The 23953-nt window shown below is 32.3% G+C and overlaps 1 protein-coding gene across 1 annotated transcript; it reads left to right on the top strand.

The window, feature by feature from the left end:
• The first annotated feature begins 11689 nt into the window (after window positions 1-11689).
• Window positions 11690-23652, top strand: LOC105785618 (phragmoplastin DRP1C). Its single transcript, XM_012611731.2, has 16 exons — window positions 11690-11994; window positions 12081-12144; window positions 12499-12603; window positions 15640-15741; window positions 16841-16891; window positions 17006-17067; window positions 18402-18492; window positions 18611-18675; window positions 19004-19198; window positions 19348-19467; window positions 19562-19632; window positions 20366-20591; window positions 22170-22220; window positions 22480-22720; window positions 22906-23045; window positions 23312-23652. The coding sequence occupies exons 1-16, from the start codon at window positions 11863-11865 to the stop codon at window positions 23435-23437; spliced, it is 1842 nt and encodes a 613-aa protein (XP_012467185.1). The 5' UTR covers window positions 11690-11862; the 3' UTR covers window positions 23438-23652.
• Window positions 23653-23953: the final 301 nt, after the last annotated feature.

Raw genomic sequence — 23953 nt, 5'->3', positions numbered from 1 at the left:
AGCAAACCAGAATTATTTTTTGAGGTATTATTGCTTGGAGCTCCCTCACTTCCATGTCACATGAATCTTTGGTCATTCAAGCTTTGTTGTTATCATCAAATGAGAATGAAACAAACAAATGAGAATGAAACAAACTCTTCGACCTCTTCTGTTGGCACCTTCCCAACTATTTCTAGAAAGTGTAACAGCTCTTTTACACTTTCATTCAGAATCGGTTGCAGCTCTATGTCAGTTGTTAGATCATCTTCCACTTCTGTATCTACTGTAATAGCCCGTTTTTCAATGACATCGGAAACAATGATTTCGGGGACCACAAATCTAATGAGTTGGTCCGTAAATATTATTATTTAATATTTATGAGTCAATTATAAATTTATATTGAATGTTGATTTAATAATTTTTGCAAATTGAAAGAAGTGCTAAGTACAAGTGGTTGTCCCTAGAGTCAAGTAGTTTTAGAAAACGAGGTATCGAAACCTCATTTCTATAAACTGAGCCTGTAAATATTTTTGTTAAATATTTACGGAGTGATTATATAGGTGTATTGAATTTTGGTCTAGAAATTTTGATGTTTGGATAGTTAATTAAAGAAAAATGACTCAATCGTGAAAACTACAAAAGTTAATCGCTATTAGTTTATTTATGTTAAATGGTTATGGAATATTAAATTGTGGGCCTTAATAGGTAATTAAACCATATATAAAGATAGTGGATGGTTTGGTTTGGTTTATTAAGGAATTTTTGTTAAGTTAAAAGGGTAAAAGGTAATTTAATTAATTGTTAATTTATCTAAACAAAAGATGATAATGGTTATTATTTTCCTTAATTCATTTGGCCAAAACCAATTCCTCTATGAAAATAAACATAAAGCTTTCGGTGAAGTTAAATCACCTTGCATGGTATGTAATTTTCATTTGTTTTTAATTATTTTATGTTTTTGACATCATTGTAGCTTAATCTAGCTAACCTAGGTGTTAATTTGTAAAACTGTTAAATGTTTTAAATTATTCCATTGATGAAATTGAAGTGTTTTGAAGTTTAATAATAGATTATTAAGCTTGGTTGTTAAATAAGAGTAATTTGTAAAGTGATTTTAGAAATTTTAATGTTTAAGGATTTAATTGTTAAAATTGTGAAATTACATGGAATTATTGTGAAACTTTGATAATTTTGGGCTGATTAGGGACTATATAGAAATCGAATAGCATGGGCATTGCATAAATGTGATTAAATTGTAAGTTTGGGATTAGGAACTAAATTGTAAAAAGTGTATAGTTTAGGGTAATTTTGTAAATTTATATTCAAATGGCTTCTAAGCTTAATTTCAATTATTTGATATGTTTGAATGGATTAATTGAATGAAAAAATATTATTTAGATCAAGGAACGAAATATTTAGACTCGAATCGTGGAAAAGCTAAATTAATAGATTAGTCGACAACCTTGTTTCCACAACCATTTTTGTCTAGGTAAAGATTTTACGATTATTTTGGTTATAAGTCATTATTAAATACTGTTATTGATGTTTATATATGTATATTCAAATTTGTTGAAACAAATTGATCTATGTTAATTATACTGAATGTTCTGAAATAATTTCGATGGATCAAGTAAAAGTTTCATACATGAGATTTATGTCTAAAATTTTGATCTGGATCGAGTACCTGCATGTGTTGCAGACTCAGATATTACACGTGACTCAAATTTAGCCTGTACTGGTAATCCTTTGTCGTTTTACATGTATACTATCCCTGGCCAAGCTAGTTTATCTGCGTTGTCACTGGTTTAGCCCGGACGAGTAACCTGACACATTTATTCTGTATTTGATTAGCTCTTACAAGCATTATCTGTTTTTGGACTTCTGTGTTGAATACTTTTACAAAGATCCATCAGAAAAAAAGGGTTATTTTATACATAATTGTTTTATTGGAGTAAGCAGATTACGAACTCTGAATATCTAAATGTTTAAATGTTTATTGACTTGGAAATTGTTGAATCATGTTGTGCTAAGGGAAATACTTGAAATGGCTATATGTGTAACTTGACTTATGTAAAGAGTAATTATGAAATGGTTACATGATATCAAGCTTTGAATGGAATGTGTCACACATTATAGATTGAGAGGGGTAATTGAATTGCAATTGTTATTTATGAACATTATATGATATGATATGTTTTATGTAACAGCCCGATTCTGGGCCTAGTCAGAACAGTTTTTTCGAGACCACAAATTCGACGAGTGAAAATATAATTATTATTATATCTTTATGGTTTACAATTTCACTGAAAAATTTCGTGAAAATTTCGTTCGAAAATTTCGACGTTTGGGCACTCAATTTAGTCAAAAGGACTAAATTGTAAAAAGTACAAAAGTTGGGTTCTATATGTTACACCATTAGTTAATTGATGGAAAAAAATGAACATAGAATTAGTGAAATAGATTTTTTTAAGTAAGGACATTTTAGTCATTTGGTAATAAAAAGAAATAAAATGGGAAAAAGATGGAAAAATTGTGTCATCTTCTCCATAGTTGCTGCCGAATTTTAAGGGACACCATAGCTAGGGTTTCTTTGCTTTTTCAAGCTCATAGTAAGTGCATCCTAGCCCTGTTTTTAATGTTCTTCGTATTTTTGAGATCCTCGTAGCTCGGTTTAGCTATTTCTACCATTAATTCATGTTAGGGTTCATATTTGGAAAAATACCCATAGGTGAAATGTGTTTATTTTTCTGTTTTATGGTAGAATATGAAGCTAGCAATTATGTTAAACAACTTTTTCTAAGCGATTTTAAGTGAAAACGGGTAAATCGACATAATCGGTAAAAATATTTAATGTTCATAAGTACATGTTAGAGTGAGAATTTGATATTGCCATAAAGGAAAAATTGTTCAGCATGTTGTAAAACATAAGAATAAGGAGTGAAATTTAATTTTCGAGCTTGGGGACAAAAATGTAATTATGCAAAAGTTTAGGGACAAAATTGTAATTTTGAAAAATGTTGAGTCGAAGCTTGTTTTAATAAATGTGAATGTTAAACAAACTCAATTTGTTGTTATAGATCAAGAAAGATGAGAAGTCAACCTTAATCGGGGAAAATAGAAGATTAGGGATTAAATTCCAAAATCTTTACATTTTGTATCGAGGTAAGTTTTATGTAATTAATACATTGTTATAATTATTTTTGTTATATTTCGTGACAATATATGCGAAAGGGTTGGATATGAAATAGTTATATTAAAGTTATAAATTTGAAATTGATAGTTGATTTGTTTAAAATCAGCTTGGTTTATGGATATACCAACTGCAAGTAATGGTTGAAGTGATTTATCGAATTATTAAATTGGTTATGGAGTTGAGTGGAAAGATTGATATTATAATGTGCTATGGAGAAATTGTAAATTATTGGAAAGTAAGAATCTTTGTGGAATTGTCGAAATGGTAAAGATTTGAATAAGGTATCGATGAACACGTGTGTAGTACTGTGTGAAGTCTACTACGTGAATCGATAAATGATGGTCACATGTGTAGTACTAAGTGAAGGCTACAATGTGTACCGAGAAGCTTTGGTCACGTGTGTAGTACGGTGTGAAGTCTACTACGTGAATCGATAAATGATGGTCACATGTGTAGTACTAAGTGAAAGCTATTATGTGTACCGAAAAGCTTTGGTCATGTGTGTAGTACTATGTGAAGGCTACTACGCAAACCGTAAAACTTTATCATGTGTGTAGTACTATGTGAAGGCTACTACGTGAACCGTAAAACTTGATAACGTGTGTAGCACTATGTGAAGGCTACTACGTGTATCGAATGATAAATGTAACATGGGTAGTACTGTGTGAAAAACCCCAAATAATTGTTCTTATACTGACATGTTCAATGAGATATGAGTATGTGATTGGAATGTGATAAGTTGTGAAAGAGTGACTGAAGTGATGAAGTCTTGTATTGTGTTATAAAATAAATGGTTATAGCGCTATATGAATGAGGGATGTTGGAATAGAATAGATTTGGACAATGACAGTGATGTTAGTTTGAAAAATCACCAAAAATTATAGAAATTGAGTTAGTGGTTGAATAAGACATGAAATTAAAGCTTAATGAGTCTACTTTCACATAAAATAGAAAGATGGCTAAAGGAGTTATATATTTTGAGATATTAGAATTTTAGTGAGATAAGGTCTGAATGATTTCGAAATCTTCTGTTCTGACTTTGGAAAATCAGTAAAAATTGTACAAAAATAATTATGTTTTGAAATTTACATTCTTAAATTTCTTATTGAATCCATTTTCAAAAGAAATAAGTGGGAACATCATTTGAACTCTGATATAAGAGATAACTGACTTTTAGTGTAGAGAGGTCAGAAGTGTCAAGCAGTGAAACAGGGGAATCTTTAGAGAATAAACTGTACAAATTGGCTAAACCAAAAATTCTGAAAATTTTATGGTAATAAGGTATCAGGGAAAATTTTTGGATCTTAATTTGGAGTTCTGTAGCTCCAGATAAAAATAATTTAGTGACTGTGACGCAGAGAAACAGTTTGCCGGAAATTGAATAGATAATAGATTTATGTGTGATAAAAATTATATTATATATGGTATCATGCTAGAAATTTATTTATCAATTACATACATACTTACTAAGCTATAAGCTTACTCTTCTTTATTTTTCCCTTGTTTTATAGTGATATTAATCAGCTCGGGAATTGGACGGGGTCAGAACATCATCCACACTATCATCATCATCTTTTGGGTATTTTGCAACCAATACTTTAAAAAAATCCCATGTATAGATGACTTAATGTAATGTGGTATAAATTTATATATATATGTATAAAATATTGTTTGGTTTAAAATGTTGGTGTATATTAATTGATAAATTGTTTCCTTAAACTATTAACAAAGTAATTAGAATGTTGTGGATGGATAAATTGTGTTTGAACATATAATTGTATTTGGTTGAAATATTGAAGTTGTTTGAAATTGTGTTTGAGAATTTGCAGGAGGAATTGAATGTTTATGAAAAGGAATTATGTCAAAATTTTTGTAAAAAAATATTTCAGATCGTTTGATAACACTTCTTACTTTGTTTCGATGATGAATACGGGTAAGAGGTGTTACATTTTAAGTTCTTATATATGTAAAATGCAAAACAATATATGCATTAGCTACTTGGAATTAATCACTGAAAAGAGAAATTGAACATGGTAAAATAAAATGGAATGCAATTTACCATTTGATTATAAGTTGGATGAATTGATTGGTAAATATGCTATTTGAATGATTTTGGTATAGTATGCTCAAGTTTCATGTATATATGTGAACTCACTAATTTGTGAGATTTTTTGTGTGTATAGGAAATGAATGAATTCATAAGCTTGTTAATGAGATTATGTATGAAATGTACAAAATGATTCAAATTCGGTAAGTTTAGCTTATGTTATATACGAGCTTACTAAGTATTGTTTTGCTTACGTCCGTTGTTTTCTTTCTTTGTAGATCATTGGAAAACTCAATCGATTGGAATTTCATCGGAGCACAATCACACTATCCAACCATCATTTTGGTAGTTCTTGGTTGCTTTGGTATAAGGTTATAAATGGCATGTAATAGGGCTTAAGTGTTGTCTTGGTAAATTGGTTGTTTTTGAATTTGTGCTAAGTTCATTTGTGTTTTACTCCTTTTGTTGATGGCTTGTAAATGAAGTGTAAATTATGGAGTGTTTAGTAATTGTGCATGTCTTTTGAAAGTAGGAAGATAATGGTTGATTAATATGTTTTTGATATGGTCATTTGGTATGTTTAAAATATGCTAAATTATTGAACTTGTACTGTTGGATGGGATCAAGGTTGATTTGTGATTATGGTGTCTTTTGTTGGCATATTGGTTAGATCTTATAGGAAGGTTCAATTGCTATGTTTTGGAGTGTGTTTGATTGTGTTTTGGTCATATGAATGCATGCAAGAATGGGTTGGCTTGATGTTTAGGCAAATGGGTTGGCTGGATGTTTAGGCTATTGGGTTTGAAATGGTTTATTTTAAGGGTAAATTGTGAAGCACACGACCTCCCCACACGACCATGTGCCACACACGGCCTCCTCTTACGGCCGTGTATCATTATTATTTTAGGTGCAAGTTTAACATGGCCTGGCAACAAGGGTGTGTGACTATATTTCGAATACTCACACGGCCTGGGCTAAGTCACACGGGCTAGCCACATGGCTGTGTGACCCTTGTTTTCAAAATTTTCAAAAATTTTCACGTTTTTATGTTTTTCAGATTAGTCCCTGTTTGCTTCCAAACTGATTTTAAGATCTTGTAGGCCCAATTTAAGTTCCATTTTTGTATATATACTATGAATAATGTTTTACTAATTATTTATGATGATTAAATTGAGCTCTGAATTGTTGTGTTTTATAATTGAACTGAAATTTTGAGAATGTTGCAAATTAATCCTAGTTAAATTCTAAATGATTTTGGAGCATTCATAAGCACGTATATGATTTGAGAAATGATGTATTTGTTAATCACAATTGATTTGACTATGTTTGGATAATTTTTGTTACATTTGAGCAATAATTATGCATTTATGAAGTATTCTATGTTTATTTCAGATAATTAATGTGATTTGAATGTGTTCTTTCTGGTTATGACTGTAGCATTCTGTAATTCGGATCCGACGACCAGATTGGGTTATGGTTGTTACATCTGCTGCTATGTCAATTGGATCAGAGACTGCTTCAACTATATTAAATTCTTTCCCATGATCTCTGGTTCCAAACTCTCGTTGAATTTCACCATCAATCTTATCATGGTTGATGATAGTATAGGGGTCCTCGTGATTAAATTTGGGAACTTCAGGTACAATCTCTTCCTTTAGAGGCAGCACCTCGGATATTTCTTGAAGCGCTTTCATCATTTGTGCCATCATGACTGACATATCTGATAACATCTCAGAATTGGAAATCTTAGTAGTTTCACATGAAGACATCTCATACGAATCACAATGAGGTTTGTCTAAATGTTCGGGCATATCATATCCTTTTTCAAGTACCTTATGCGACTTACTAGCGAGCTCATATGGATATTCAATTGCATCATGGCCTTGGTTATTACTCCATTGGTTCGTTGAGTCTTCGTTTTCCAATTGGCATAGCTCTATTGTTGGGATCGACCCGATTAAGCAACAAGTAAAAAAATAGCAAAATAAATTGAGAAATTAAACACGCAAATTTAATGTGGAAAAACCCCTCCAAAGAAGATAAAAAACCACGGGCAAAGATAATTTTACTATAATGGCAAAAGAACAAAGAGTACAAAAGATGGAGATCAAAACTAAACTCCGAAACCCTGAAAACAAAGAACTCTCAAAACATAAACACAAAATTCTCTAAATATGTTATGAGTTCTAATCTCTAATGGGTGTATTTTCTAAGGTTGTAAACGAGCCTATTTATAGGCTAAATTCATAGGTCAAATAATAATAAAATAATCTAGACTAATCAGAATTTGATTGAAACAAATAAACAGAGTTTAACTGAAAGATTATTTCTCAAATTTAACTAAAATATGAGTCATACTCAACATCTATCATAAGCAATCTTTGGTTCTCCATGATCTCTCATTCTTCATATACTCCCTCCTCGTATACTTCGTCATGACTCCATTAGTTCGTCGAAGTTTCGTTCGACCAACTTGTTACGTTGTTCCATTTGTCGTCCCAAGAAGTTCTCTCATTATTATTCCACCTATAATCAAATTCATCCATGATTAAATCAAATCATCAATAAGGTAACTAAACGAACTAAAAAAAATTAATGAAAGATAATAGTGAAAAATTTTGCACTCTAAAATAAAAATACTTAATGAATAAAACTTAGAACACTATCTATACTAAACGAATCAATTTATAAAACCAAATTAAGTTAATTATTATAAACCAAATTAAAATAACAAAACATAAAATCGTATCTATAATTTTAGAAATTTCCTACTTATCCTATTAAACGTAGAAATTAAAACTAATCTAATGGCGAAGCCTGCTCAGAAACAAGGCCAACAACTTGACCGCCTTCCGACGTACTATTGTCAGGAGTGAAAATACTGCAACAAAATATATGAATTAAGGCAGTGTCCACTAGTATACGTGTTATGTTGTAATATAGTTTGTAGAACGAAGTATAGGAAGTACTCTGAGGATCGTACCCAAAGGAGGCTTGATTACACTAATCTTAATTCCTACACTAATAGGTCTAATTAGCACTTTAACCAAATTATATTATGATAATTCATAAAGTGATGATGAAAAGGAATTTTAAAGAAAGAATAAAATATCGATAGAAACATATTGTAAATATTATCAAATCTAAAGGCAGAAGCATAACTCATTTCAGTGTTCATAGTTAACTCCTATTCCAAGTTCTATTCAATCAACTAGTCATTAACCTAGCAGGGCCTCTCGCTCCTCCACTAACCTAATGAGTCGAAAAGCACTCTTATCTCTCAATATCACAGGTCAAAGTGGGTCAGGGTAAGGTTTTCACGGTAGACCATACCAATTTCGAGTTCATATCTACCTACATAACTTCCTAAGGTTGTCAATCCTAGGGTTTAAGTTCTTCATTTCCTAACCAATTGATCCTCTAAGAAACCCTACATAGTAGTCAACTAATCCCACATCCACTCGCTAATCTTCCTTAGGAATTAGTTACTCATGAATCTAACCAAACATCATGGATTTGAATTGAAACATAAACATTTGCCAAATCAAATTAAGAAATTAGAAAGATCCTGAATATATATTGAAACTTGAAGCGCAATCCTTGACAAAGTTTGATGAATCCACAATCCGAATCTCTCAAAGAACAAAACAAGAACAGAAATAAAAAAGTAAAAGTAAAACCTAAAACTAAGAATGAAAATGAAAATAAACGGGAGGGAAAATTTCCTTAAACAGTTCTGAGCAATAGTATTTATAGGCCTAGGTTAACAACCTCTTCTTAACCTAAAACGGCTGACTAATCTCCATTAATGCATGTTGTACGGACGAAAACACCCTTGCTTCATTAAGTGGCCACATCGCGTCGTTTTCGCGACACTGATGGCAGATTGCTTCTTTGGGCATGTCTTCAAGGCTGTGTCACGACATCTTTGGCAAATTGCTCCTTGTGTATTCTGCTTGCTATGTTGCGACATCCCAGCTCCGTGTTGCAACATCGGGAGTTGTCCACTGTCTTTTTTCCCTAAAGTGATGTCATACACACTCACCTAATATGTTAGTCTACCTTTAGACCTACTTCGGCCCACAAAGTCCTATAAAATACCTAAATTGTTTATTTTATTACTTAAGTGCTAAAGATGAAAATTAGGTAAAAACATAACAAAACTACTCCTTAACGAACTCATTAAATATAGAAAGAGGTTTAATATGCCGCAACAGAATTGCGAAAGATCAATGGTACAACTGAATATAACTCTGACACTAACAAAAAAACTTTTGGTCAGTCAAAAACAATGCCAAACAAAATCTCTCCTTTGTTTCGGTGATCAAACATGAAATATCGTGAAAATAGAGTGCTTAGTCGTAAGCCTAGTGTTAGTGGATAGTAACATGCAAAACATAACAAATAGGTTAAATTAAAACAAGGATCAGTTTCCCATTTGTAAACTTTGTTGTTGTTAAAACCTAGGTGGGAAAATTCATGTACAAGGACTAATTGGATTCTTTGTCATGGAAGCAAAGCCAAGGTTAAAATGTAGCTGTCAAATATCAAATAAAAGGGTGGGTGGGACCACTTGTCATCTTTGTGTTAAATGAAGGTTATCTTTTAACACGACTGTGATTAAGGGTTAAACTATTTCATTTTTATTTAATTTTCATCAATAATAAAATAAATATAAATTTTTTTATTTAAAAAGTGTCATATTAGCCTTTGACAAATATTATGTTTTTAGTTTTTTTTTAAAGGTTAGAAAATTCTTTTAAACCTCTTTAATTTATTAATTTTATATCGATTGAGTCTTAATTTAATTGGCATGATATTATTGTTAATGTAGGAGAATATGAGTTCAAATACATTGAAGTGCATTATCTTCCTATTATGAGTTGAAAAGAGACTATAGGTAATTCTAGACATTGTGTCAAAAAAAAACAAACATGATTAGAACTTATAATGAAATTGTTCAAAAATAATAATTTCATAGTTGACACTTAACATGTAAATATATTTTTAAAATTTATTTACTATCAAATATGCTATTAAATTAATAATTGTTTTTCTTATAAAATACTAATATTAATAATTGAACTAAAATTCTTAAATTTAAAAAAGTGAGATAATTTGAATTTTAACTATGTACAAAATTAAATCTCACAATTTATAAGTATAGATATTTTCAAACTTTATTCAACGATCATACACAATGTTTAATACAGCTCTTGAGTGGGTTTAAAATTAACATATTTGATTTTATATAAAATATATTTAATAATTTGTATCATATTTATATAATTAATAGAAAGAAAAGATACTGCACGCTTAAATAAACTTTCAACTTTTATTAGTGCGTTTTATCGAGTTCTTAAAATAAGTTAACAGTATTATACCATACTATAAAAATTGTCTAAGAAAATGTGGGCCAAATTTGAAAAAAGTCAATTTTAAAAAGATTAGGAAATGGGGCATTTATTTATTTTTAAATTAGGAAAATAAGTTGGTTTTGGAGGTGGAGGTGAAAGTGCCTCCTATAGGACGTTAACTTTTTGATATATAAGTTTATTTTGGTTAGATAGTTAAATTAAAAGATGAATTAAAAATAAGAAAAACTTGAAAATGGTATATTTTTTAATTAAAAATATTAATTAAAAATTTGAAATAATATAAAATAAAAAATACAAATGTGCTTAAAAGAGGAATCAAACTTAGGACTCAAGGACAAAATTACTAACATTTAACTATCCAACCAAAAGAATTAACATATTAAAAAAGTTACAAAAGCGCACCCTATGAAACACGTATTCACTATGAAAACGCGTATTACATGTCGCGCTTTCACATGCTCTTTAAAATCGACCTATTTCCCTAAATTAAAGAAAAAATTAATTGTTGATTTAGCAATGAATCACACTTATCATGTATTTGTAATGAGATGTAGGATTATTTCAAAGCATATATAAACGTATTTTAATCAAATTATACACAACACAATCCTTCAGGCAAATATAAACAAAAATCTTCAAAAAAAACTTGAACTCTCCTTCCAAAATGCTTTAAAATTAAAAATAAATGTGATGTGGCATTGTGAGCATAATTTTTTGACATCCACATATTTTCAACATTTATTCCGTTTCAGATCGATGACTCTTTTTTTATATAAGAGTTCCTAAATTAATTCACAAGAAATCAGAATTGTAAAGTGGCTTCTTATATAAAGAGAAGTGTGTTTTTGGGTAACAAAATTTTGAAAGATGACACACATTTACGTGACACAAGTCAGAATCGGCTTAATGATAATGGGTTGTCATAAAAAAAGAAGGAAGGAAATCACAATGGGGGAGTTGGAAAAGAAAAACCCTAGGAAGGAATATAATTTTTATTTATTTATGAAAATATTCAATTTCAAATATTGAAAAACATATGTATAAAAAAAAGCTTAAAAACCGTAAATATGTAAAATACACTTGATCCATGCATTACATCCAGTACTTTTGTCAACCGGTTTTCCACTTTATTTATTTATTTCTCTTCTCGCTCTCTCGCTCTGCATTTCCATTTTTCTGATCCGAAATACGAATAACCCATTTTGGATCCGGCATTCTCTTGTCAGATCCAAAACCCTCCATTTCTTTTTTTCTTGCGTTAAAAAATGGCGACAATGGAGAGCTTGATCGGGCTCGTAAACAAAATCCAAAGAGCCTGCACCGTCCTTGGCGATCATGGCGGCCAAGGAATGTCGCTATGGGAAGCTCTTCCTTCTGTTGCTGTTGTTGGTGGCCAGGTCTGTTTCCTATTAAATCCATTCCTTTACTGTCTTTTTTTTTTGTTGATTTTATTTTTACTCTCGTTTTTTTCATTGGAAATTAGAGCTCTGGGAAATCTTCGGTTTTGGAGAGCATTGTAGGGAGAGATTTCTTGCCTCGTGGATCCGGTAAATTTTCATTTATTTTCCTGGAATCTTAATAAAATAACGACGAATAATGGGGAAATAAAACACTTAAATGCTGGATCTTGCTGCTTGAAAGGCAATATAATTAGAAATAAACATATTAATTCGATGTCACTAATTTTAGCCAAATAAATCATTTGAGTACAATTTCAGATCATGAGTATGGCTATAGTGAATGTGATTTGCCGCGATCTCTCTTCCAAATTTTAAATCAAAGTTTTCACTACTATGTATTTATGATTTAAAACGGCATGTACCTAGTTGATATGTGAATTAGTTATGATGAAGAACATGTTCCTTTCAAAATCTAATTTTTTTTCTCTCTTGCGTTATAAGGGATTGTTACACGGAGGCCGTTGGTGTTGCAGCTTCATAAGACACAATCAGGGGCGGAATATGCAGAGTTTCTTCACGCACCAAAGAGGAGGTTCACTGATTTCGGTACTACATCCATTATGATGCTCGATTATCTAACATTTTGAATTTGTAATCTACCTGCGTTCTCTTAAGTTCTAATCTGGCATTTAACAGTTTAAGTTGCTTCTTTTTTCTTTGATAATACGTCTCCTCTATATCATTACTTGTTACAATAATATCATCCACATATACTAGCATTGCTGTCACTCCCCTTGCCTTCAAGTGCATCACAAACACAGTGTGGTCTCCTTGGTTTTGTTTATATTCTAAGTAATCATTACATTTGCAAATTTTTTGAACCAAGGCCTTGGTGATTGTTTAAGCCCATAGAGTGTCTTCTTCAACTTACACACCATACCTTCTTTAGATTTAAAACAAGGAGGAGCCTCTAGCTAGATTTCCTCTTTTAAATCGAAATGAAGAAACACTTTTTTGTATCAAATTACTATGGGTTCCAGTCGAGATTGCTAACTAAAGACAACAAAACTCGTACCGAATTCATATTTGCAACTTGAGCAAAAATATCAAGATAGTCAATGCCATAGGTTTGGGTATAAACTTTGGCTATCAATCTTGCCTTATACCTTTCTACCAAACCATCCAACTTGTTTTTCACAGAAAAAACCCATGTACACCCAACAACCTTTTTTCCTCTCAGCAATTCAACTCGCACTTTTTATTCTTTTTTAGGGCTTCGATCTCCACATTCATAGCATTCTCTCACTTATCTCCTACTGTCAGATAAATTTCTCGGCATGGGGACTGACTGAAGGTTACTAAGAAAGGCTTTATGGCTTGTGGATAGATTTTGGTAGGTCATGAAAAGGTATAGTGGTTGTTTTGTGCAGGTTCTGGGTCCTTTTCTAGGGGTAATTGGTAGATCATTAGTATTCAATTGTATTGGTTCACTATTAAAGGGTTGATCAATGTTAGCTAGCGGTATTGTGTCTTCTATTTGCTTGGACATTGTTTCTGGGTTTCAATCAATGTTGGCTGGTGTTATGGTGTATTGTTTAGGATGAAAAATGTTTTTGGGTTTTGAACAATTGCTTGAATAAGAGATTGTACCTGCATAGGTTGAGAGAGAGGTACTTTCCTTCTCTAATATGTCTGTAGTAGTTGAGTATTATCTTTTTTCCCCCATCTCTTTCATCAATCCACCTAAACCTTGGTGACTTAATTAGTGATGTTCACTCGAGCTTAATAAGAACACCGGAAATTGCCTCACCAGAAATTGACTCAATAGAAGTTAGGATTTGATTGGTATCAAGAGTTTTGACCAAGATTGGAGGTTGACTAGGAAAATCAAGAAAAAAAAAACAGATCCTTTGCTTTATCTTCAATCAAAGTCTTCCCCTAAAGAAAAGAATGTTTAAAAAAGGACACATTTTCATGAAAAGTAACATCAATTGAAACAAGACTCTCTAAGTAGGAGGATGAAAACATTTGTACCCATTTTGCATTGAAGAATATCCAATAAAGACACACCGAATAGCATGTGGATCAAGTTTCCTCTATTGTGAGATTGTTTAAGGAGTTGAAATTTGAAAACATATTTGTGAGCATGTCTATTGGTTTTCTGAAGTCAAGGACCTTTGTTGGAAGTCTATTAATGAGATGTGCAATAGTTAAAATTGCCTCTCTCTACTCCCTAGTATTGTTTGGTGACATTTTTGTGAGATAATAATGCTCTTGTGACATTTAGAAGATGGCCATTCTTTTGTGCAGTGATGCCTTTTTGTTGAGATGTGTTGACATGAGAGGATTCATGAATTATCCCTTCTTTTTGAAAAAAAGGGAGAGAGGTTTTGATTAAAATAATCCCTTGCATTATCAGAACAAAAAGCTTTTAATTCTAACATCAAATTGTGATTTTTTCATGCGGTAAAAATTGGGAAACATAGTATTAACATCATTTATTTTATAAAAGATAGATCCATGTTCCTTTGGTATAGTGATCAATAAAATACACAAACCATTTAGCACCTGAAATATTAGGAACCGATGACAGTCCCCGCATATCGCTATGGATGAGAAAAAAAGGAAGAAGGGTTCTTCTTTCCTAGGTGAAAAAGAGGTACGCTTATGCTTTGCAAGTTCATGATCATTGCAATGAAAAAATTGCATAATTGACTGTTTGAATAAAGAAGGAAACATTAACTTAAGAATAGGGAAGGAAGGGTGATCTAATTGACGATGAAAAAGCCAAATTCTCTTAGTATTGCACATGACAGACTCGGAAAGGAATGATCTAGGTGGAGAATTCTCGACTCTACCTTTTCCACCTTGAACCTTCAAGTAGTAAAACCAACTCACTCAGTAGCATGTTCAGTCATCCTCTTTGTGTCCTATCCTTGAAATGCATAATGCGAAGGAAAAAAGGTTACTTGGCATTTAGAATAAGTAGTATATTCCAATGAAAAAAATTTCTTTTCCATTAAGGTAAGAAGCTCCTTGGTTGTAGCTCTGAAGAAGTGACATTAATTTGGAATTTTCTGTGAACTTTACTAGTTAAATCATATTGTTAGCTCTATTACTGTTAGATTAGATTGTTTCAAACCCTGCCAAGTGTTGGCTCGATAACTTTAACATATGGGATACATTAAGCACGTTATTCATGGTACTAATAGCTACAATTTCATACAATGAAGGAAAATAAAAGGTTGCTTTTACTTTCTACTACTCTATTTTGGGTAAAACTCTCTGATTGATAGTCATCTCATGCAGCAATGCACTCAACAAGCATGCTTAACAACCTTGCAAGTAGCTATCTAAAGTTGCAGTCAACTTGCACTGGAACAATTTCCTTATGAGATTAAATTGTTTTCATTCCTCTCCTCATTAATATTGTTCTTTCTACTTTCTAGTTTGTTATTTTTCTTCTCCTTATAATCAGTTTTTACTTTAAATATGACTGCTGCTCCTACTTTAGTCAGTGTTTCTATTTATTTATTTAAATTTAGTTTTAGTTTTTTATGTAAACATTTGGTTTTCATGTTCTTATATATCAAAATCAAGATGATTATATTTTAACAAGCGATAAGAATTTCGTTTATGCAGCTGCTGTTCGTAAGGAGATTTCAGATGAAACAGATCGAATAACTGGGAAGACAAAGCAAATCTCTAATATTCCAATTCACTTGAGCATATATTCTCCAAATGGTCTGCACTTATACCTCCATCTTTACTATATACTTATTGCGAGTTACTCCTTGGACAAAAATAGTGACCAAAAATGAAATATACATGCTGCTCTGATGTTTTTGCTAATATTAAGTTTTTGATCGTCCTTTTCATATATATGTTCTATCCATGGTAATTTAGTAATACCTGTTAACTAATGTTAAGAATCAAGGATAGTAATTTTTTTCATTGGTATTTCATTTGTGTACTTTTACCCTGCAGTTCATTGTATTTGTAGCAGATTATTCTACTGAACAAGCTAAATTATGCTCTCAATATTAAGACAATTCCATTATCAACTTGGGAACTTTAGCCATGAAAAAGCTAAACATTTTCCTCCTCAAATATACATGAATTAGATTTGTAGAAGTTATTATTCCACTATCTCTAAAATCCCATTTCTATAATGACAGACCTCTTCTCTCTCTCTTTTACTATTAAATTGCCCATACAACTTTTGCACTTTCAGCTGTTGTTTGTTTGAGGAAAGTAACAACAATGGAATATAAACCCAATCTTATAAGAGCTAAAAAATCATGCTTAGTTATTGAATTTCAATTGTTTAAAAAATATTGGAAAATCTTTTTTATTTTCCACTGAAATGCCAAGTTTTTCAAGGATTAAGGGTCAAATACCATTGGCTTTTCTTTTTTCTATTCCTCTAAACATAGACATGAAATTGTGAATAACACTGCTTGTCTGAGTAGTGACGGTACTTTCCATAAATATCACTCTCTTTAAGATTGTAGCTTAATTATCTACATTCTTGGACCATACCATTAGAATCATGGTATGTGGGAATACCCTCTTTGCCTGGAACTTTCATGCGGCTCTGCCAACATTGCATGTAACTGTGTGATAGTGTGGCTCTGCATTATGATTGTTCTTTCCTGTGATGTTTTTATTACTATATTTATACTATTAATTCTTGTTTTCTCAAGTTTCCTTCTGGTAAAGTTTTGATTTCCTTTTGACACTAATTAAATATATTTGGTTATGAGCCTTTTAAGGTGTTTATTAGTTCAATTTGTTTTGCTATAATATGTTTGCCGCCTTTTCTCTTTTTTCTTTTCCGCAGTTGTCAACTTGACACTTATAGATCTTCCTGGGTTGACAAAGGTTGCTGTAGGTAAAAACAAAACCTTCTATATTTTGACAAAATAAAATGATTTGGATTTGATCTCCCTTGCAAACATACATACGAAATTCTTAATCATGAAGGATGTCACTATGGCTTTTGCAGAAGGACAGTCAGATAGTATAGTTGAAGATATTGAAAATATGGTCCGTTCTTATGTTGAAAAGGTGAGTTTCTTGACCCTTGCTAGCTTTTATATGATTTTTGATGCTAAAATGTATATGACTCAGAGTAAGGTATTCCTGCAATAACCAAGGAAAATAGAACTCAATCAAGTAAGTGCCTATAAATTCAGGAAACTAGAAATAAACTATTTCATATATATCCCAGTTTGAGAGGAAAAGATGGTTGTGTCTAAACACACAAAAAAAAGATAGATGGAAATGGAATTAATTTCTAACCATTAATCTAGGATAGATTGAAATGATATGTGTTATTAGGAACTGGTGCACAATGATAAAATATATGATTATTAAACTGGACTAGGCATCTGCACTAAAAATAAGATGTGCAGTCATGAGTTTTAATTAAATTGTCCAGGGTCATATTTCTGTCTCCAATGGTGCAATCATGAAACACTCAAAATTTACATTCCAACTATCTATTCAATATTATTTGAACTTCCTTTCACACATCATAAGATGCCACTTTATGAATAAGTCTTCCTTATAGAGAATATGACTATTATTATGCTTGGTATTCTTGGATTACTATGTTTTCGCACCACAAATTTTTCTCCATTTTGGTCTCTCTCGTATAAGAGGAGCTGTTTTCTAATTAAGCTTGATTTATTGTACTCAGAAGTTTGACTTAGAGATAATCTTTTTGGGAAGGTTTTTCAATTTTGTTTAAAGAATTTAATTTTTGTTTGAAGTGTCTTTATATTTCTTAATCTAGTTCTAGTTCTTCAAAATTGACATTAAGATGATAACAACCTTGTTACCCATCCTACCTAAAACCAACTGAGAATAGGTAGATAGTTTGCTATTGGAGGACAATACCAGTTAACACTTCCTCTCATGTATAGGACCAATACTACAATTGCAATAAATCGACATCTGATGGGCAACAAACGAGAAACAACATAAAAAATGCCCCTGAGCTTTGCTACCATGTTAAGCACCCATCTTGAAACTGATTAAGCAATAGCTAGGGACTTGGGAGGCACAACCTGGATGTAAGATTGCAAGAATTCTGAAACTTAATGAATGTGGTACAACTAACACTTTCGCCACATTTTGGCGTGATACAAACAACTAATATAAATGGGCTTAGAAAGTGGGCAACAAAAGCTAGAGATAAACAACAACAAACAATAACATCAACAAACCAAGCAACATTGTGCTTTGATGACATATTACGCCTTCAACTTGAGATCAATTAATTTTAGTTTTGTCTCTGATGTCTTCAACAAGTAACATCTCAATTTTGTTTTGGCCCTAATGTTGCAGGTCTTGTATATTCTTTATGTTTCTCACTGAGTTTGTTTTCAATTTTGTAGCCTAATTGCATCATATTGGCTATTACTCCTGCTAATCAAGACATTGCTACTTCAGATGCCATAAAACTTGCAAGAGAAGTGGATCCATCAGGTTGCTAAATATTAGCTTTATGCATATATTCTTATTTCTTCTGAAGCATTGTTATGCAATAGGAATTTTACTGGTGAGCAAGGGAGATTTACATTTTTACTATATTTGGTGTATTCAGGTGAAAGAACTTTTGGGGTGCTAACAAAACTTGATCTGATGGATAAGGGAACAAATGCTACAGAAGTATGTATTTAACCGTACTTACTGCATTGCGTCTCAGTCATAGAATGCTTCTATAATAAGTGCTGAAAGTATTATATTTTGATAGCAGTTTAAACAAAATCATCCTCGTTGAAATGGAACCCTACATGACAATGCCTCTTAAGTCCATGGTTTATTTCAAATATGCTTATTGCCTAATGGCTCCATTTGAAATTATTTCTTTTGGATGCTTATTTTTCTTTCATGTGTGGTATTGATTCATCGTTATGTATGATGGCAGATCAGTTAGAAAAGCTCCCATGTAGATTTTATAACCATAAGACACAAACTTTATGATTACTTGATTCAGGTTCTTGAAGGAAGGGCATATAGGCTACAACATCCTTGGGTTGGAATTGTGAATCGTTCTCAAGCTGACATCAATAAGAATGTTGATATGATTGTTGCTCGTCGAAAAGAGCGTGAATATTTTGAAACAAGCCCTGATTATGGACACTTGGCGAGCAAAATGGGATCGGAGTATCTTGCAAAACTTTTATCTCAGGTCTTGTTTATCTTTCTATTTTTGTTGCTTCAGTTAATTTTAATATTGATATCTCAGAGAAGCTTAACATCTCACTGAATGTCTATGAGACCTTGTATGTATATTTGTTCTAATTATTTTTATTTTTTTTAAAATTTCCTCTATTTCAGCATTTAGAGCTTGTTATTAGGCAGCGCATACCAAGCATCATTTCTATGATTAATAAGACAATTGATGAGCTCAACGCAGAGTTGGATCGCATTGGCAGGCCAGTTGCAGCTGATGGAGGGGTAAAAATTTTAGGTCTTTTGGAATCAGTTTTCTTTATTTGTGAATGGGTTACTCCTTCAACTGTTCATTCAATTGTATTAAATGTATGTACAGGCCCAGTTGTACATGATTTTAGAACTTTGCCGTGCATTTGATCGTGTTTTCAAGGAGCACCTGGATGGAGGGTAAAGTGCATAATTTTTTCAGCATTTAAACTTCTATACCACAGTTTGATTTATTTACTAGTCAGCTTACCTTAATTCTTATTAAGTATTTCTACTTTCTAAGTTCAAAATCTTAAGTTATAACACCTGCTTTCTTAAATTACATTCACATATTGATACTTACTAGAAATTCTGGAAGTCTTGTGACATTATTTAATCTTATAAAGCTTCTGTTCTGTCCTCTTACTATTCAGTATCTCAGCTATAGTTGTACTGGAAATTAGGATACATACTAGGCTGTGTTGTCTGGTTGGCTTGCATGTGAAGTATCTGCTTCTGCTAGAGATAGTAAACTATAAAAGTGATGATACTTACTAGAAATTCTGGAAGTCTTGTGACATTTTTTTCTTAAAAGTTGTAAAGTATGTTTCCTATGAATGTGGTCAACTATGCCATTTCCTGTAGTATAATTTTAGATTTGTCCCCTAAACTATGGGCCACCGCATTCGGGATCTGCTTAATTTTTTGGGCCCGTGCTTTAGTTTTAATTTTAATTGGGCTCCTCGCTGTTGTAATAAAGCTGCTGATCAGCTTTGTAGTTGGGCTCTTATTAATAATTGTACTAAAAATTTTGATATGGATTACCCAATGGAAATCCATAATATTGTTTTAAATGATGCAATAAATTGAGGTTGACCTTCGGGTATTTTCTTTCAAAATAAAAATAAAAATAAATGGTAAGTTGCTGCTTCAGGCGACCTGGCGGTGATAGGATATATGGAGTTTTTGACCACCAATTGCCAGCTGCATTGAAGAAACTCCCCTTTGATCGTCATCTTTCATTAAAAAATGTCCAGAAAGTTGTCACTGAGGCCGATGGCTATCAGCCCCATTTGATTGCTCCAGAACAAGGATACAGGAGGCTCATTGATGGTTCCATCACCTATTTCAAGGGCCCAGCAGAAGCCTCTGTAGATGCTGTAATGTTCTTACTTGTGCTGTTGCTTGTTTAACTTTAAATCTAGTGAAGATGCAACTAGTAATTCCTTTTATTTGAATAGACACGTGTGTGTGCGCGCACACACACACACACACACACTGTAGATGCTGTAACATTCTTACTAGTGTTTTTGCTTTCTTAACTGTCAATTTTGGGAAAGATGCAGCTAGTAATTCCTTTAGTTTGAATAGACACACACAGACACAAATTGGCATGTGTTTAATGTACTCAAAATTTTCAATTTTTATCCTCCATTCCTTCTTCTCTCCTCTTTTAAGGATGAATATCAGGAAGAGGGAGTTTGAACCCTCTACATGTTCTGGAGAGAGGTTGGCTGCTAAATCAAGAGGTGTCTTGGCCTGAAACTGAAACCGAACTTAATTTTCTTGACTTCTTAAGCATGCTAATTTGGTAAAATTTTAAACCCCTAGTAGTTGATCCATTTTCGTAGGTGGTTTCATGTTAACTCATGCTAGTAGTAAGGAGCAGCATTTGACTGCCTTGTGAAATGAAGAGGCGTTCAGTAAGAATTGAACTTAAGACTGGACTGTCCTTTTAAAATATCCATTCTTCTGAGAAAAAAAGGCTTAGCATAACAAGCAATAGTGTGGGGTAAAAGTTTCACAATCCTTTCCTCACATCACAATTATTTCTTTAGGTATGTTCTTAAGTTGTATTAGATCTGCTTCACTGTTGGATATTGCTTTTAGCCCCAAGTTCTAAAATGACATGCTAGCATTTGAGCAATGCATGGTACGAAAGCTTAAAGGGATTTTCTCTAATGTATTATAGTATGTTACTGGATAGAAGGGAGAGAATTATTTAATGTATTTGTGTAATTTATTGGGTCCTTCTGTCATTACATCGGTTCTAAAATAGTCAAATGTTTCTTTTGAAAAAGGCACGTGGTGAGATTTGGGACTGATTGATTTGTTCATTGAACTCTACAGTTCAGTTATATGTGTTTCTAGATACATGAAAGGTGTGAGAGACACGTAAAGGGTATATATGTAATAACCTAGAGACACTGCAATGGTAAAACCACAGCTTGGACTCGTTACTACTAGAAATTAGAAAAAAAAGCTGTTTCTGGAAGACAAGTAAAAGAAGAGTGAAAAATAACATATCAGACTGGAGAAGATTTCTGCCTTAACATCCTTTATATGAAGGAGGATAACATTTTAGGCTTTAGTTTCATATGCTTTTGCTATCTGCTCTTTTCTATTTGAAATGGTGTTGCTCCTTGAAAAGGGTGATCAAACATGATTTGGCAGACTTTTCTGGGCAATCGCATATACATTATATGGTGCTGGTTTGTCGTGTAGACTAACAGGAAAATTTACAAGAATATTTTAAGTAGGCTATTTGTGGAAGGTTTATAAGTGTGGTTCTCGCAAGTCTAGCTCTCATACGAGGGTTATTGAATATGTGTTTCTTTTAAGAGATTCTTGTTAATTGCAGTTTCTATTTACTCCTTCCTATATAATTTTGCGGAAAAGTGAAACTTTTATCTTACCCTTATTACCAATTCTTGAATATTATGTGCTTTGATCTTCAGGTGCATTTTGTTTTGAAAGAACTTGTGAGGAAGTCAATAGCTGAAACAGAGGTAAGTGCACTTAGCTGGAAACATTCATTCATGAAATTCAATAACACTAGCATAAGATAAATTTAGTAACATCCCTAATTTTTCACTTTTAAGTAATTGGAAAATTTCTTACAAAATATGAACGGGGCCAAAGAAAAGGTGTATGTGTGTGAGCAGATTTTGTTTTTACGTTCTACTCTTGTGGGTTCCTAGAGGTTGACCTAATATTCACAACATTTTCTTTATGAGATGATAATATGGAAATTCGATGCAACTACAGGAACTTAAGCGATTCCCATCACTTCAAAATGACATAGCTACTGCTGCAAATGAAGCTTTGGAAAGATTTCGTGAAGAAAGTCGTAAAACAGTGGTGCGGCTAGTAGAGATGGAATCTAGTTACTTGACGGTTGATTTTTTCCGGAAGCTTCATGCAGCACCAGAGAAGAAACCAGAGAAGAATGGGAACCCACCTGGCCCAAATAATGACCATTTCCATGATACTTCTCTCGCAAGGATAGGTATGTGAAGTTTCTGTTGATTATGTTACTACATGTGATGCTCTAAGATCCTCTTAGCACCTTAATTAAGAGTACTGTTTCAACATAATCTGCATTCTCTTAAGTTACTCTTGAAATCATGAAAGGGAATCTATATATATAGAGAGAGATTAACAAGTAGTGACAAATATGTGTTGTTGGTTCAGGATCAAATGTTAGCGCTTATATAGCCATGGTTTCTGATACATTGAAGAATACTATTCCTAAAGCTGTGGTTTATTGCCAAGTGAGAGAGGCCAAGAGGTCACTGTTGACCCACTTTTATGCCCAAGTAGGGAGGAAAGAGGTAAATTACTGTTTATAGTATTACTTTTTACTGTTGCACATCATTCTCTTCCATTAACAGAAATTTGATTGCAAGTTTCAAAGAACATGAATATGAGAGTACACCGATTTTAGAGGTTATCTATTGTGTGTTGTTAATAATCACTTCACTCACAGCTTCCCCTGCCGCCGTGCTTGTTGAAGTGTATCTATCAGAAAGGAAAATATAAATATATATATATATATATATATATATATATAAATAATTGTGGTGGGTGGGTTATGCAGAAGGAACGACTGAGTGCAATGTTGGATGAGGACCCTCAACTCATGGAAAAGAGAACACAGATTGCTAAAAGGCTGGAGCTTTACAAAGCAGCCAGAGATGAGATTGATGCTGTTGCCTGGAAATGATATATATATATATATATATATATATATATCCATCTTCATTTTCTTTTATTTTTTTCTTTCCCACATCCATCCATTTAAGCGTTCTAAATTCTTTTACATATGATCAAACATATTCTGTCAACAACGTGTCTCGTAGTAAAATGCCCAACTTATTGTTTAACATGATTCAAGTCTTGATAGTTTCATATACTAAAATAAACAAACAAATTAACTTCTTTTTTCTTCGGGGAGGGGGTGGGGTTGTTTGTTCTGAATTAATTAAGCTTTTTTATTATGTTTTCGATAATATTTTTCAACTTGGCATCACATGCTAGAATGACTTGAAAGGATTATATGAAATGATTCTGTTACATCATTGTATATTCCTCTTCTTAAGTTTAACTCAACAATTAGTACTTAAATTATAATGTTTTTTAAATACAGGTAGTACTTAAACTTTTGTTTTATTAAGTTGGTACTTAAATCAAACCCATGGTTAAATAAGTTAGGCAATTAATTTTTGATTTAGTTGTTTTA

Source organism: Gossypium raimondii, chromosome 1 (assembly GCF_025698545.1).
Source record: "Gossypium raimondii isolate GPD5lz chromosome 1, ASM2569854v1, whole genome shotgun sequence".
Lineage (NCBI taxonomy): Eukaryota > Viridiplantae > Streptophyta > Magnoliopsida > Malvales > Malvaceae > Gossypium > Gossypium raimondii.
Note: the sequence above shows the minus strand (reverse complement) of the source record. Positions and strands in the feature narration are given on the sequence as shown.

Excerpts from the sequence above, each read along its gene's own strand:
- LOC105785618 (XM_012611731.2), top strand. The coding sequence starts at position 11,863 with ATGGCGACAATGGAGAGCTTGATCGGGCTCGTAAACAAAATCCAAAGA. Across the intron at positions 12,145-12,498 it reads TTTCTTGCCTCGTGGATCCG|GGATTGTTACACGGAGGCCG; the intron begins GTAAATTTTCAT and ends TTGCGTTATAAG. Across the intron at positions 12,604-15,639 it reads GAGGAGGTTCACTGATTTCG|CTGCTGTTCGTAAGGAGATT; the intron begins GTACTACATCCA and ends TCGTTTATGCAG.